General features: G+C 53.2%; 1 protein-coding gene across 1 annotated transcript; it reads left to right on the top strand.

The window, feature by feature from the left end:
• The first annotated feature begins 3,820 nt into the window (after positions 1 to 3,820).
• Positions 3,821 to 14,244, top strand: LOC125687558 (maestro heat-like repeat-containing protein family member 2B). The gene is made up of 31 exons (XM_048932771.1): positions 3,821 to 3,910; positions 4,211 to 4,332; positions 4,484 to 4,606; positions 4,745 to 4,910; positions 5,068 to 5,166; positions 5,332 to 5,483; positions 5,849 to 5,992; positions 6,480 to 6,572; positions 6,815 to 6,884; positions 7,000 to 7,113; positions 7,199 to 7,272; positions 7,590 to 7,709; positions 7,855 to 7,962; positions 8,148 to 8,307; positions 8,434 to 8,474; positions 8,710 to 8,851; positions 8,976 to 9,028; positions 9,365 to 9,472; positions 9,737 to 9,856; positions 9,980 to 10,102; positions 10,238 to 10,393; positions 10,613 to 10,735; positions 11,065 to 11,144; positions 11,542 to 11,677; positions 11,794 to 11,886; positions 12,271 to 12,366; positions 12,534 to 12,657; positions 12,858 to 12,967; positions 13,413 to 13,565; positions 13,819 to 13,973; positions 14,110 to 14,244. Exons 1-31 carry the CDS (start codon positions 3,886 to 3,888, stop codon positions 14,159 to 14,161), a joined length of 3,435 nt encoding a protein of 1,144 aa, XP_048788728.1. The 5' UTR covers positions 3,821 to 3,885; the 3' UTR covers positions 14,162 to 14,244.
• The last annotated feature ends 233 nt before the right edge of the window (positions 14,245 to 14,477 follow it).

Below are 14,477 nucleotides of genomic sequence, written 5' to 3'. Positions count from 1 at the left end.
AGACAGTCCCAGGGCATTTCTCATATTCACTGAAGACATCAGAACTAAATCTTGAAGCGACTGAAAAAAAACAAGGCCAAACAACGTTAAAGGCTGAATTTCAGGCTGTGAGCTACTAAGACAGCTGGTCTCCTGTGGACTGGTGGAGCTTGCAAATCAGAAGACAAAGCACACAGTGCTATGAGGTTGCATGACCTGAGGATCACACGTAGTATTTCTTCCTGACAAAACCTGTCCACATGCTTACTGCTACATCCTGCCTAAGACAGGCCTCAGCTTTGCAGTCAAAACAATGATAGTAACAAAAGGCTAAGATAATGAATAAACTAAGAACTGAAGTGCAGGTATAGATCTTGAGACCTGAGGGAGACCAGATACTGCATGAAATGCCCTGAGGTCTTCGCTGCTGGGAACAGTGGTTTCAAGTGGAAGTTGTTCAGCTATGAGAGTAATAGGCAGGATTTTAAAAGCAAAGAGGACCTGATATGAGCTAGGAATAATGATGACAGTATTTTGTGACTTGTATGTTTATGAAATGGTAACAGTGCACTTTTATTTTTTTACAGTTTTGTCTGTTACATTTGTAACAGTAACATACAGAAAATTAGAAACACTTAGTAGGGGGAGTAATGTGTTTTATATATCTGGGTTGTGAAAGATGAGAGGGATAAATACAGAAGAGGTCCTGTTTTTGAACACTGGCCTTTCAGAGCAGACCATCAAAGGACACTTATTTGCCTTGCTGTATGTCATCTTTCATCTGTCATATCACAGAATCACACAGAATTGTAGGGGTTGGAAGGGACCTCCAGAGATCATGGAGTCCAACCCCCCTGCCAAAGCAGGTTCCCTACAGCAGGTCGCACAGGTAGGCATCCAGGCAGGTCTTGAACATCTCCAGAGAAGGAGACTCCATCACCTCCCTGGGCAGCCTGTTCCAGTGCTCCGTCACCTCACTGTAAAGAAGTTCTTGCGCACATTTGTGCAGAACTTCCTATGCTGCAGTTTCTGGCCATTTCCCCTTGTCCTGTCACCATTCACCACTGAAAAGAGTCCGGCCTCGCCATTCTGCCCCCCACACCTGAGATATTTATAGACCTGGATCAGGTCCCCTCTCAGTCTCCTTTTCTCAAGGCTGAACAGACCCAGTTCACTCAGCCTTTCCTCATAGCAGAGATGCTCCAGGCCCTTCACCATCTTCGTGGCCCTCCGCTGGACTCTTTCCAAGAGATCCCTGTCTTTTTTGTACTGGGGAGCCCAGAACTGGACGCAGTACTCCAGATGAGGTCTTACCAGGGCAGAGTAGAGGGGGAGGATCACCTCCTTTGACCTGCTGGCCACGCTCTTTTTAATGCACCCCAGGATGCCATTGGCCCTCTTGGCCACAAGGGCACACTGCTGGCTCATGGCCAACCTGTCGTCCACCAGGACACCCAGGTCCTTCTCTCTCCGCAGAGCTCCCCTCCAGCAGGTCATCCCCCAACCTGTACTGGTGCATGCAATTATTCCTCCCCAGATGCAAGACTCTACACTTGCTTTTGTTAAACCTCATCCAGTTTTTGAAAAGAGGTACTTATTTTTTCATCTCTTGTGCTATAATGTGGAGACACAAAGGTAATTATTTCTCTTCTAATTTCTGCTAGCAGTTGCTGTAACATGAGTCCATAGAAAACATCATGAGTGCTTCTTCAAGAGCAGTAACACTGAGTCTATGTTCATTTTCTTCCATTTCCTTGTAAGAAGCTTATGATAATAAACGGTAATTTAGAAGGAATGCTAAGAAAATCATTTGGACTTTTCTTCCTTCCCTTTTCATCTATACTCTAACTGCAACAACTGTGGCTGGGCTGATTTCCAGCAGTTATTTTCTTTTATAGATTATATTTTTAAGATGTGGGATAATGCGAGCATCTTGCCTTTCATTTCTGAAATTCTTATTTAATGGGAAGTCCAAAAGCTTTGGATTTAAGTTTTTATGGATAAAAACCATCATTTTATAATCCTTTCTTGTATGCATTCTTCACGTCAATGGGCTGAAACTCCACAGTTTTCAATTATGGATCAGTAATTCTATTTAAAGAAAAAAAAATTAGAGGGAGCAAGAAGATAATAAAACTTATCATTCTGGAAATCTTCCAGAGCTGCTGCTTAGAAAGAATTTTTTTTTAAGAGAGATTGTATATAGTCAGTGGAATCCATAAAAGTATGTGGAGAATATGTAAAACAGTGTGGAAGTTAGAAGCACACAGATATAATGGTCCCTATTCAAATCACCTTTGCAGCTACGTTCATGATACCTGGAAAAATATTTTCAGTTCAAACTCTGGAAAAATAAGAAGATGTAATTCATTTATTTAAAAAAAGGTGCAGGTGCAGATGACAAATCTTGCATAAATCCTGAGTGGCCTTGTATATACTGGAAAAGTCTTTTAACTGGTTCAGAAGTAACAGATGATGTTTCCCTCTTGAGATAGACAATATGATTAAACTGAAGCTGGCATTAAGTGTCATATTGACTGTGAAAAAATATTGTATTTTGTGAATTTAATATTAAAATACATTAAAATGTATAAATAGGGTCAGTAAAAGTACTTTTCAATATCTAATCAAAACTAATAGAAACTAAGACCTGTCATTTCCAATTAAAATTTATATACCCGCCTTACCTGAGATTCTACTGTACCTGTAAATAGATTGAATCACAGAACTGAATTGATTGAATCACAGACCAGGCAGGTCTTGAACATCTCCAGAGAAGGAGATTCCACCACCTCCCTGGGCAGCCTGTTCCAGTGCTTAACACCATTTATGCAGAGAAATGTTTCCTGATATCCAACCCTGGCACAACTTGAAGCCATTTCCCCTCGTCCTGTCACCTGTCAAAATGAAGATCGCATTTGATGCTATACTTCTAGAATTTTATAATAAGCCTCAATCAAGAGAAGTAAACAGACATTCAAATGTTTCCATAGCTGCAGCTTTGTTGCACTGTGTCTTATTTGTCAGCAATAATGCAGTACATAAGGACAAATTCCAGTTTGACTGGAGAAATGAATGTTTTGTACTGCTTTCTGAAGTGGTATATATAGAATCTCAATTAAACACACACTGTAAAGATAAATTTCATTCCATGATTTCATATAGTATCATTCCCATTACTGCTACGTGTTATTGCTTTACTCTGAGTAATCATACCTATGCTGATTGTTAAATGCAAGATGGAAAACACGTCAATAGCCAGTGATTTGTTTGCAACTGAAGAGTGATCTAAAATCACGACATTTGTTCCTGAGTTGGATTCTTTCCCAATACGAGGTATTCCTGATAGCATTTGTATTGAATGTTTAAGACAATATAAAACATACTGGAATTCATCTGAGAACTACCTTCACAAATTCATACCACAGCTGCAGTTGCCTGATGGTTTCCGTTCCAGTCACACAAATCACGACTTCTGAAAAATCACTTCAAGGTTGTGACTGATATCAATTTAATATTCACATGTTTCAGGGAAAAAAAAGGTGTGTGTGTTACGGGGGACTTCTGAAGTTATTGTAATGTAAGACATGAAAAATGTTTCCACTATTCATCCTAGATTCACTTTGTGGCACACAATGAATATAAACAAACTGATCTGTTTATTCTAAGCTGCCTTTAGGCTTTACATGAACAGGTACCAACACAGAAAACAGGCACCATCACAGGATCCCAGGACCCAGCCCAGGGCATGTCATGCTCTGTGAGGTGACACTCCTTGCTGTGATGTCACAGTTGTGGCTTTCACCCCTGTGGCAGCGGTGGGAGCGGTGGCTCAGTCCGCTTGTGGGACGCGCAGGAAGTGAACCCAGAGAGAGCGTTGTGTCTGTCTGGAGGCATCCTGCTGTGATGGAGCGGCTGAGAGCCCTTCGAGGTGAGGTCCCTCCACCTCTCTGGACACCGTGGTGCTGCCCGAGCACGTGTGTGCCTCCAGTGTCTCTTTAGGACGTGCCAGCAGCACTGTCCTTGCTCTGCTGAGTGCAGCCGCCCACTGTGCTTTCCCCAGTACCCCAGCAAGGGGAAGGCTCTCTCCCCTCTCCCCACCAACCACGCATGTGCCAGCGCAGCCCACCCCGCGCTGTGGGGCTGGAGGAGCGTTCCTCCCAGAGCTGGCTGCATGCTCGGCCCTGGCTCCAAGCAACACTGGGACAGCTGCTCTGCTCTTTCCTTCCAGGTCTCTTTGCCTGTGTGGGCTGCATGCCCAGTTGTATACGTCGCGGGGAGAGAGGCAGGGTGGAAAGCCCTGTCCCCACCTGTGCCGTGACTTTACTGCTGCAGCGCCTGCAAGACCAGGAGGTGAGCTGGGGACGTCCAACCATCGGTCCTTGCCCTGGTTCTGGTCCCGTGGGTGCCAGGCCCCGGCAGCACATCGGCATAGCGATGGGTGGCAGCGGGCGGCTCCCCAGGAACAAGGGCAAAGAAAAACGTGACCTATCCCTGTCCCCAGGGTGACCGAGAGCAGGCGTACTGCGAGCTGGAGCACGTCCTGGGGGAAGAGGACAGCCGCCCGCCGTGCGGAGTGGTGAACCGGCTGCTGGCTGAGGTGTCCCAGGACCTGACAGCAGCCCAGGTGAGGGGTCACTCCCGAAGGCAAAGGGAGCTGCCTGCCCATGCTGGTGTTCTGCTGGCAGACGGCGCTGGCTTGGCCCTTCCAAGGGAAGGCTCGGGCAGCCTCCTGTGCCGTGTGTCACCAGTGACTCTTTTTCAGGGCGTGACGGACAGCGTGAGAATGGCTGCCAGCAATGTCCTGGTGGCTCTGGCCCGGACTCACTTCTCCTTGGTGATGGCCGAGCTCCAGGGCCACCTGAAGGCCACACGGGAGATGTGCAAGGAGTTTGTGCTCGTCACCCTGAGCAAACTCTTCAGCATCTATGGTAGAGTGCCCTCAGCCTCCTGACATCTATAACAACTAGGGAGAGGGGTCTCTCCCCTTGCGCATGATCTGCATAGAGCTGGGGGGTGCAGGGCTCTGCAGCCTCTCCTCCCTCCCTGCTGAGGCTCTGACTGTGCCCTTCTCCTTCCTCTCTGCAGCTCCACAGTGCATCTCTTTTGTGTGGCTGACGCTGGCCGGCCTGTGCAGTGTGGTGGGCCGGGTGAGGAGCGGCCGGACCCTGCGCACTGCTTGTGCTGGTGAGTGCCGGCCCCAGGGCAGGGGGGCTGGGGACAGCCCTTGCCCCTCACCCTGCTGCAGACTCTCGCAGGCTGCCTTTTCTTTTGTTTTGTTGCGTTGTTGTTGTTGTTTTCTATAATTAATTACTTGTTTGTTTCTTTCTTTCTTTGTTTGTTTATTTTCAGTTGTGAAACAATGGATGGATGGCGTCAAGACTCACTTGTCCTCTGGAAAGCACAGCCCCTGGCCTGCCACAGAGAAAGAACAAATGTATGAGACTCTTCATGAGCTCTTCTTCTTTGTGGTCAGCAACTGGCAGGACTGCAAGGAGGAAGAGGTGAGCACTGCTGCATTGCCAGCCTGGGATGGCAGCTGGGGCATCCATGTTGGCAGCTCTGTCTGTGCCCAGCAGGCTGAGAGCAGAGGGGTGTCGAGAGGGTGTGGGCTGGCTCTGCAAAGGGCCCCAAACTGGCTCTGTGCTTGGGGCTGGATCTCCCTGCCAGGGAGCAGTCACAAGTCACAGCACTGTGGCAGGGAGAGCCGGGGATGAGGGTATGGGGAAAACCTGCCTGCCCAGGGAGAGCGAGCCCATGTGCTGCTGGGCACAGGGGTGTGGGGAAGGGGAATGGAAAAAGAAAGGCCTCTCTGTAGGAAGGGCAGACCTTCAGTCTTTGATGCTGGGCCTCTGCCATCCCTCTCCAGGACAGACAGGCCGTTCTCGGGGCTGTGACTGCCATGATGACTGTCCTCCTGCAAGAGGAGCTGCCCCGAGAGCACGTCTGGGAGCGGCTCCTCTGGCTCGTGCACCCGTGTCAGGAGATGCAAGACACCTGCAGGGTGGCCAAGGTAAGATGTTGCACAGGGCTTGCTGTGGACGTGGGGCCCGTGCAAGTGCCACAAGGGGTCAGGGGGCTGCAGGGAGGAGGTGGGCAGTCCTTGGAGAAAGAAGGAACAGATGCTCAAGGGAAGTCTGAGGCTTGCTGAGGTCTTCAGTCAAGGAAGGAACAATGTGGACAGGAGCCAGGAGGAAGCCAAGAGTCACTGGTGCCCATCTCCTGGGGATGGGAGGCTTCACCACCACCATGGGGGCTCCTGAATCTGATGGGGGAGAAGAGGGCAGCGGGTGGGAAATGCCTGCAAATGATGCCCAAGCCCCAAGGCTCAGCTAAGAGCAGAGAGCCTCTCTTGGTGCTGCTGGGGGGGACGGGCAAACAAGAACGCTTGTGTGGCAGCTTCTCCCAGCAGACAAACCACTGGGAAACAGTTCCTCTGCTCTGCTCCCAAGTGGCTAGATGTGGCTTCAGCCCCTTCTTCCTCTGCTTGTCTCTTGCAGAGCCTTCGTATGTTCCTGGAGGCCTTACCGGGAGTTCAGTCTGTCATCCCTAAGGACAAGTTTCTGGCCGTCACCAGTGCTGTGTTCTATCAGGTAAGGGGAGCCTATCCTGGTGTGCACAGCAGTTTCCCTCTTGGCTAAGCCTCAGGAGGACTGCAAAGCTCTGAGCCTCTGATGGCTGCTCAGCCTTAGCTCCTGCATGCCTGTGGGGCAGGCTTAGTTTTGTCTGTGTGTCCTCTTCCTGAGAGTGCCAAGGGAGACAGGAGCTGGCAGCACAGTGTCTTTTCCATCCTCAATGCTCATGTGATTTTCTCAAATGGACTTTGTTCCCACAGCTGTCTGATGACGCCAAGCAGCACAGCGAGGCTGACAGAGCAGAGCTGACCCGCTGCATCCTGCTCCAGGGTAAGGAGAGGAGCTCTGGCGATGCTTGCCGGTGCTCTGGCCAATACATCTCTCTCTCACCTCACAAATGGGCATGAGTGGCTCACTAACACAGCATGGCATTTCCTTCCTGCAGCCCAAATCTGCCCAGAGGAAACGGTCCTGTTTCTGCAGTCGCAGCTGGGCTATGAGTGGGAGGCTGGATGCGTGGCAGCCCTGGGTCTGCTCGGCACTCTGGCTCGCTCTGATGGTCAGTACCATGGGTGAGGACTTCCAGGGATCCCTTTTGCCATCTGAGTTGTGCCTCCACGCATGCTTCTGTGCATCTCTTGCAGAGCCTGCGATGACAGAGAAGCTGCCACAGATTACAGAGGCTGTGCAGCGTGTGTGCAGTGACCCCAGGACCCGGGTGAGCTGTTTGGGGAAAGGAAAGCACTGTCAGGGTGGTGATGCTGCTGCCAATACGGCAGGGCTGGGGTGACCAGGGATGTGCTGGGGCATCGACCACATGGTCACGATGGCTTCTGTCAGGAGAGCAGGCAGAGTGGAGCGGTCGGGTCCCTGTGCTGTGCATGGAAAGTGCACAGCCTGGTGCTAAGGCCTGGCCCTCACCTCTTCTCCTCTGCTTTTGTCACCTCTGCTCATGCCCAAAGGGCACCTGATGAGCAGGTGGCTTCCCTTGGCCTTCTGAGCAGGAAAATCACACCCACAATTGACCCCTGGCAGGTGAGGAGGGCCGTGCTGCACTTCATAGAGGATCTGCTCAGCGCTAACACCTGGAGCTGCTCAGCCTGGGATGTGGTGGGGCACATCTTCAGGGAGTTCAGCCGCGCCACAGGAAGAAGGGTAAGGACAGTGGGCAGCATCTTCCTTTGGAGGACCTGTGCAGCTCATAGGCTGGCAAAAAAGCACCGGTGGGGCCACACTTGAGCCTCCTGAGAGGCTAATGAGAACTGAGAGTAACCGGCATTTTAACACCACTGTTGTGCAGGCAGCCGGAGACCTTTCCACCCAGGAAGCCCAGGAAGAGGGAGCTCTCCAAGAGCTGTGTATGGACATCTTGGGGTCACTGGATGTCTCTGTGAGAGGGATCTCCAAAGTAAGTCACACTCTGCCCTGCTGCCACTCCTTGCCTTTGCACCACGTGTTCCTCGTCCCCTTCCAACACCTCAGGTCTGTCCTCCAGCGTGCTCTGAAGGACACAAGACTCGGAAATTCAGAGTCCTCTCTATCTCTGAGCGGAGGCAGGAATGCTGACATGGTCAACTGCCTCGTTCCCTACAGCTCCTGTGGCCAAGGCTGCTGCTGTACATGGTGCCAGCCCAGTACACCGGCATGCTGATCCCGGTCTCCCGCTGCGTCCAAGCCCTGGCCAAGAGAGGGGAGCTGACGGTGAGGGACGTGGAAGATCTGGATCCCCACTTCCTCAGCTCCATGTTTCAAGGTAGGAGCAGAAGCTCCCCCGTGAGCTCTGCTGACCCATGTTAGCACCCAGAAGGGAGAGCAGAGGTGCACGTGGCAGGGCACAGAGTGTCTTGGAGTCTTACTCAGCACTTCTTTCTCCTCGCAGGCCCACTGCTGACTGCCCAGACACTGCTGGCACGTCTGCTGGTAAGTAGATGCTCCTGAGGCCGGTGCCACAAGCCCCGAGGAGGAAGCAGCATGGCCGAGCATGCCAGCACCTGCCTCACTCCTGGGGATGCCATTCTCTTCCTAGCCTGCAATGTCATGGGCCAAGCTGCTGGCTGCTCCTTGCCCATCAGGGCAGAGCCAAGCTGCTTTCCTCCTGGGGGAAGCCGCTTCTCTTGCAGCAGAAGTGACCCTGTTTCTCCTTGCTCTCGCTCAGGTGGTGGCAGGGAGCCCTTTTGCAGGCAGCGAGCTCCAAGCCGCTGCCTTGCTGCTCCTGCAAAACCTCCACAGCACGATCCACAGAGCTGTGGGGGCCAAGTGGGCTGCTGAGATCCCCCTGCTGCTGCAGCACCTTGAAGGTAAAATGCTGGTGGGGAGGGAGAGGTAGAGTGGGCGAGTGCCCAAGCCAAGCCAGGTTGGGTGCAGCTCTTCTTTTGTGGCTTGATTCCAAGCAACGCTCTTTTGCTTCTTGTTGATGTGCAGGGAAAGATGAGAGCTTCCGCAACTCTGAAGACTGGGAGCACCATCTGCTAAAGGTAGAGCACTGTGGAGAGACATGGTGCAGAGAAATGCTTGCCTGCCTGCCACAAGGAGCCCTGCTCCCATACGAGCCACCATGGGACAGGAACAGCCTCTCAAAAGCTGCTGTGGAGCAGCTGCTCGCCTTTGCAGCGCTGCCTCTTCCTCTTTGTCCCAAGCCCAAGGGGGGTCTTAGGAGAGGACCAGTAGGTGGCTTTAATGGAGGGAATGCTGGGGGGAGCTGGGAGAGGGGCTGTTCTTCCAGGCACCTCTCCCCAGAAGGCTGCAGTGACTTGGGAACGCGGGAAGAAGCAAAGGGCAAGGGAACATTGGCTTCTCCTGTTCTCCAACAGTTCCTGAGGGCATCGCTGGATGTTGTGGAGGATGAGGCCTGGACCAAGGCCCTGAGCTGCGAGCTGAGCCGGCGGCTGAGCAGCTCTGCCAGCAGCTCTGCAGAAAAGGTGAGTTCCCCGCGGCTCTAATCAGCAGTGCCCAACTGGGGCTGGGGCTGAGGCTGGTGCTCTGCCCACACAGGCTGCTCATGCTGCTTCCACGGCCTGTGCCCTCACAGGGCGCTTCCCTGCAAACTGCCTGGGGCTGGCTACAGCTCTGCTCCACAGCTGCTCTCAGCGACTCCCAGGGAGTGTGGGTCCTTCCCATCTAGCCCTCTCCCGTAAGGTCAGGCTGCTGCCACATCCCAGCTTACTCCTTTCCTTCCCACGCAGACCTTCCTGTACAAGGCTCTGGGGACCGTTCTGGGAGCTTGTAAGGAAGTCCTCCATGTCCAGGAGAAGCTGCTGCAGCACCTGGAGGAATCCAATGCAGAGGAGCCATCTGAGGCCCAGGTGAGCTCTCCTCTCCTCCAACTCTGTGAGCATCCGCGCTCTGTCCCTGGGGCAGAAGGCTTCTCAGAGGGCCATGCCAGTAGGTTCAGGCCTGCGCCAACTGCCCCTCGTTCTTTTGTGCAGGGAATGATCTCTCTTGTCAGCCATGCTGCTGACAGCAACTTCCACACAGTCCTGGACACACTCACCATGTTTGCGTCTAGGCTGTGCAAAGGCCGCAATGGGAGGATTTCCAGGCGCAAGAAGGTAAAGTGCTACGGGTTCCCATCTTGGCATTCTTCTGCCTTATTTTCACAGCAGCTCCTGCCCTGGGAGCCCAGGTGCACCGCAGGGCACTGGGGGCTGCTGAGCGAGTGTCTCAAGGCATTTCTCCCCTCACAGATGGAGCTGGACAGCGCGAGAGCTCAGGCTACACGCAGCGCTCTCATCCTCGCCCATGGCAGTTTGGCACTGCGAGCCTCCAAGGAGCAGCTGCTTGCCCGCCTGGAAGGAGACATTGTGGGCAACATCCTGCTGCTGTACAGCTGCAGCTGCCAGGTGAGAGCTCAAAGTCTGCCAGGGTGTCAGAGTGCCCAGCGGCAGCCCCTCCACGTGGGGAGATGCTGAGATGGGCCTTCTCTTTCCAAAGGTCCCTTGGGGAACGGTTTGTGCCCAGATGAAGATCCAAGCCCTTCCCTTAGCGTTGCCCCATGTGTCCCCTTGACAGTCCCTGGCCCTTCCCACAGTTCAAAGAATGTTCTTCTCTCTTGGCCTCAGGACTTGCAGAACAAGCTCGCGCTGGTGCAGAGCATCACTGATTTCAGCTCTGCTCTCCATGCCGTGGGTGGCTCCGCCTTCTTTAACCCCTCCTTGAAGAACAAGCTGCTGGAGATCCTGATGGTGAGTGCCTAGAGACAGGGCTCTCTGTGGAGGAGTTCCGGGCCGTGCCACGAGGCTGCCATCCCTGGAGCCATGCAGGTCTCCCTCAGCCACACGTCTCCAGCTGGTGGGGACCTTGGGTGCTGGCAGGCAGCAGCAGGCAGCAGCAGGCAGCAGCAGGCAGCGGGCTAGGTCCACCAGCTGTGGAGCTGCTGCATCCTGCAGTGCTTGCATGGGAAATGTGGGAACGATGGGGCTGGTGTGTGGCAGTTGTTTCTGTCTGTGGGCCAGGCAGAAGAGCTCTCTTGTGGCCCTTGCCCACTTTGACAATGTTTCTCTGGTACTTGCAGGACTTGCTGAAGAAGTATTACTTGGGCACCCCTGTCTCCCCAGTGCCCCTCAAGGTGGTTCTGGCCCTGGAGCAGTTGAGGTAAGGGTGGGAGCCTCTAGGCTTGCAAGGCAGATGGTGGTCCCCCTTTAGGGTAGCTTCCGAAGGCCTGGAGGGGGGAGGGGGAAGGAGCTGCATCTACAGGAGAGACGGCTGGGCTGTTGTGGCCAGTGAAGCTGAGATTCTGGGCAGGGAGAAAGGCCTGGTACTGCTGTCCCCAGGCGAGGAAGAGAAGGGAGACCTGTGGCCTTCTTCCTTTCAGAGCGGGAGGTGGTTCACTGCTGCCAGGGAGGAGGCGGGCGCTGCTCCAGCAGCATGGGCTGGGGGTGTTGGCTTTGCAGCTATTGATTGGGAGAATCTCAGACATTGTCTGCACCAGTCTGGAGAGCAGTGGTAAAGGCCCTTTCTGCTTTCTCTTCCTTTTTTTTCCTCCTGTCAGCAAGCTGAAGCCCTCTTTAGGAAGCAAGAATGTTCGTGAAATGTTGGCTCTGTGCTGCAAGAACATTGTGTCACACCCTTCAGCAGAGATGATGCTGAAGATCAAGAAGTCACGGCAAGCAGCACAGTACCTGCAGGTAACCTGCCGTAACTTTCCCGGCCACCTCTGTGTCAGAGCCCTACCTCAGCACACACGGCCTATGCTCCAGCAGCAGCCGTGATGCCACACCTCAATCCCCTCTCCTGCTTTCAGCTTCTGCAGACATCGTTGAAAGCTCTGGGCCGGCTCATGGTGGTCCTGCTTGAGACAGAGACCACCCGGGGATTCTTCCAGAACATAGTCCAGGTGAGTACGTGTGGGGCAAGGGAGGAAGCATGGTGCCCGTTGATAGCAGGGACAGAGATCTGGGGACTGAGAGTATGATCGAAGGGGGAGAAATCTCCTGCTAACAGGCCAGCTCACTGCAAGCTGAGAAATGGGCAGAGAAATGGGCTCTGCAGGGGGAAAGGCAGGAGCCAGCCCCTGGCAGCGCCCAGCCGAGGAAAAGCTCCTGGGTTAGGAGGCAGCAGTATCTGCAGAAAATGGGAGCAGCAGTGTCAGCGCACAGTGAGGCGGGGGTCCACGTGGAGCCACAGGGCAGGACCTGAGGGAAACTGTCGGGAAAAGAGGGACAGGGAGAGGGATGGCAGGAAGGGAAAAATGTCCATGGTGATACATGCTCTGTTTCAGGCCCTGCAGAGATCACTGACCTCAAACAACATGTGGGAGCGTAACAGGGCCCTGCAGACCTGCTCCCAGCTGCTGGCTGCTTGTGAAGGGCTTCAGGTGAGTTAAGAGCCCCACTGCATGCTCCCTGCTCCCTCCCCAGTGCCCCTGAGCTCGAAGGCGAGCTCCGCCCAGCTGTGCATGCTGGCATGGGGAAGGCACGGGCAGGAGAAGCTAGGGAGAGCTGGGGCTGCCTACAGCTTTGTTCCTGCCTCTCATCCCTGCAGAGAGGAGATGCCTGTGAGTCCTTTGGCTCCTTGGTGGGATTGCTGGCTCCGCTGACATGTGACCCCATGCCCACATCCCGCCAGTTGGCCGCCACCTGCCTGAGCTCCCTTCTGCAAATCCAAGGTGAGTAGAGCGGGATGCACCAGCCCTGTGCTCTCCTCCGCAGCGCTACCAGAGCCCCACGGGCTGGGCCCTGTGTACAGGAGGGAGATGCACTGTGCACAGCTCTCTTCTTGTCCCCACCCTGTCCTCAGTCTCTCCCCCATGGAAAGCAGTTCCGTTTCCAGAAGCATGACTTCCCTTTTCTCCCGTGCTCTTTCCAGCCAAGGTGGCCAACAGAGTCATGGATTCAGGAGACACTGGGAGCCTGTGTGAGGGGCTGAATGACTGCAGCACCATCACTCAGCTCCAGACCTCATCCAAACTGGCAAGGGTAAGTGGACCCAAAAAGGGGTGGTGGCATCTCAGTGCATAGGCTTCTGCACGACCCTAGGCTGTCCCCAGCCTTTCATACCATTTCCAAAATGAGCTGTCACCCTGAGACCTCTTTTCTCAGCAAGTAGCAGAAGGCTCTGAGCTACGTCTGCCCTTCAGGCCCCCCATGCAAGGAGCTGATTCCATGGTGTGTCTGTGTGTGTGTGTGACTGTGGCTGCTGGGAGGTAGGCTTTGCATGTAAGCAAACAGCATGGGTGGAGCAGCTGAGAGAAGGCTCAACTGCCTTCCGTATAAATAGCAGGGTAGGAGAGCAGGAGCGCTGTGATTGCCCCTGAATGAGCGGCAAGCTGCTGAGCTAAGAATGCCCTCCAGACTGCTTTCTGTTTTGAAGAGCTGCCGCAGAGCAGTGATGAGATCTCTCCTGCTTCTCTTTTCTCTGCAGATGGTGTGCAGAAACTTCCCCCTGGAACGCACCGTTGACTTCCTGATGGCCATCAAGGAGACCTTGCGGAAAGGCAAAGGAATGCGCGTGCGTGCAGCTGGGAAGTGGATGATCACCTTTCTGCAGATGTACGGGAAGGACATCTGTCGGGACGTAAGAGACTTTCTTCCACCTCTCTTGGACGTTCGCTGGTTGTTGCACTACGCCTTGTGCCATTTGCCTCTTGTGCTAAAGAAGCACAGCCTGAGTGCAGAGCCAGGGCTTGGACAGGGTGGCTGGTGTGCAATTTAGGCTTAGGCCTTCGCAGCATGTCAAGGGAGCAGGCACTGCTCATGTGCTGAATGTCCATTGTTAGGCCCTGCAGAGTCAAGGATGCAGCAAGTCATTCTTTCTGCCCTTCTTTCAGGTGCTACCAATCCTCCACATCCTGCGCAGCTGCACATCATCCGCGCAGCAGAGCACGTTCATGCCCTTCCTGTGCCAGGCGGTGGTCATCCTCACCCGCTGCCACAAAGAGGTCATGATTGACAACTTCTCCCGGCTGCTTGGGCCCACAGACAGGTATCAGCACTCCTGCCTTTGCTGTTGGTGCAGCCCCAGTTGTAGCTTGCCTCTGTCAGAGGAGGTAAGGAGGAATGCTTCCCGGGAGGAAACACAACAATTTCCTAGTCACAACTTGTGATTCTCCTTTTTCTAGTGAGATGTGGAGGAGAATAAGAGAGTTTTGTCTACAACGGTGGAGCCGATAGAAGAGCGAAGCGAAAAGAGAAAAGGAAGAGAAGAGAAAGAGAAAGAGAACGAGAAAGAGAAAAAGAGAAAAGAGAAAGGGAAGATCAGCTTAAAAATTGTATTATTTATTAAAAATACATAAATAAATTAATTAATAAATAAATAGTACTTTTTTTTTTTTTTAAACCACGTCTTCATTTTAATAGCTGCTGTCTCTTCTCCATACCAGTTACAGAATCACAGAGTCACCAAATGTCAGGGATTGGAAGAAACCTCAAAAACTCATCTAATCTAATCCCCCTGCTGGGAACACCTAGGTTAGGTCACACAGGAATG

This window comes from Lagopus muta, chromosome 1 (assembly GCF_023343835.1).
Source record: "Lagopus muta isolate bLagMut1 chromosome 1, bLagMut1 primary, whole genome shotgun sequence".
NCBI lineage: Eukaryota > Metazoa > Chordata > Aves > Galliformes > Phasianidae > Lagopus > Lagopus muta.
This window is presented reverse-complemented; position numbering and strand designations above follow the sequence as displayed.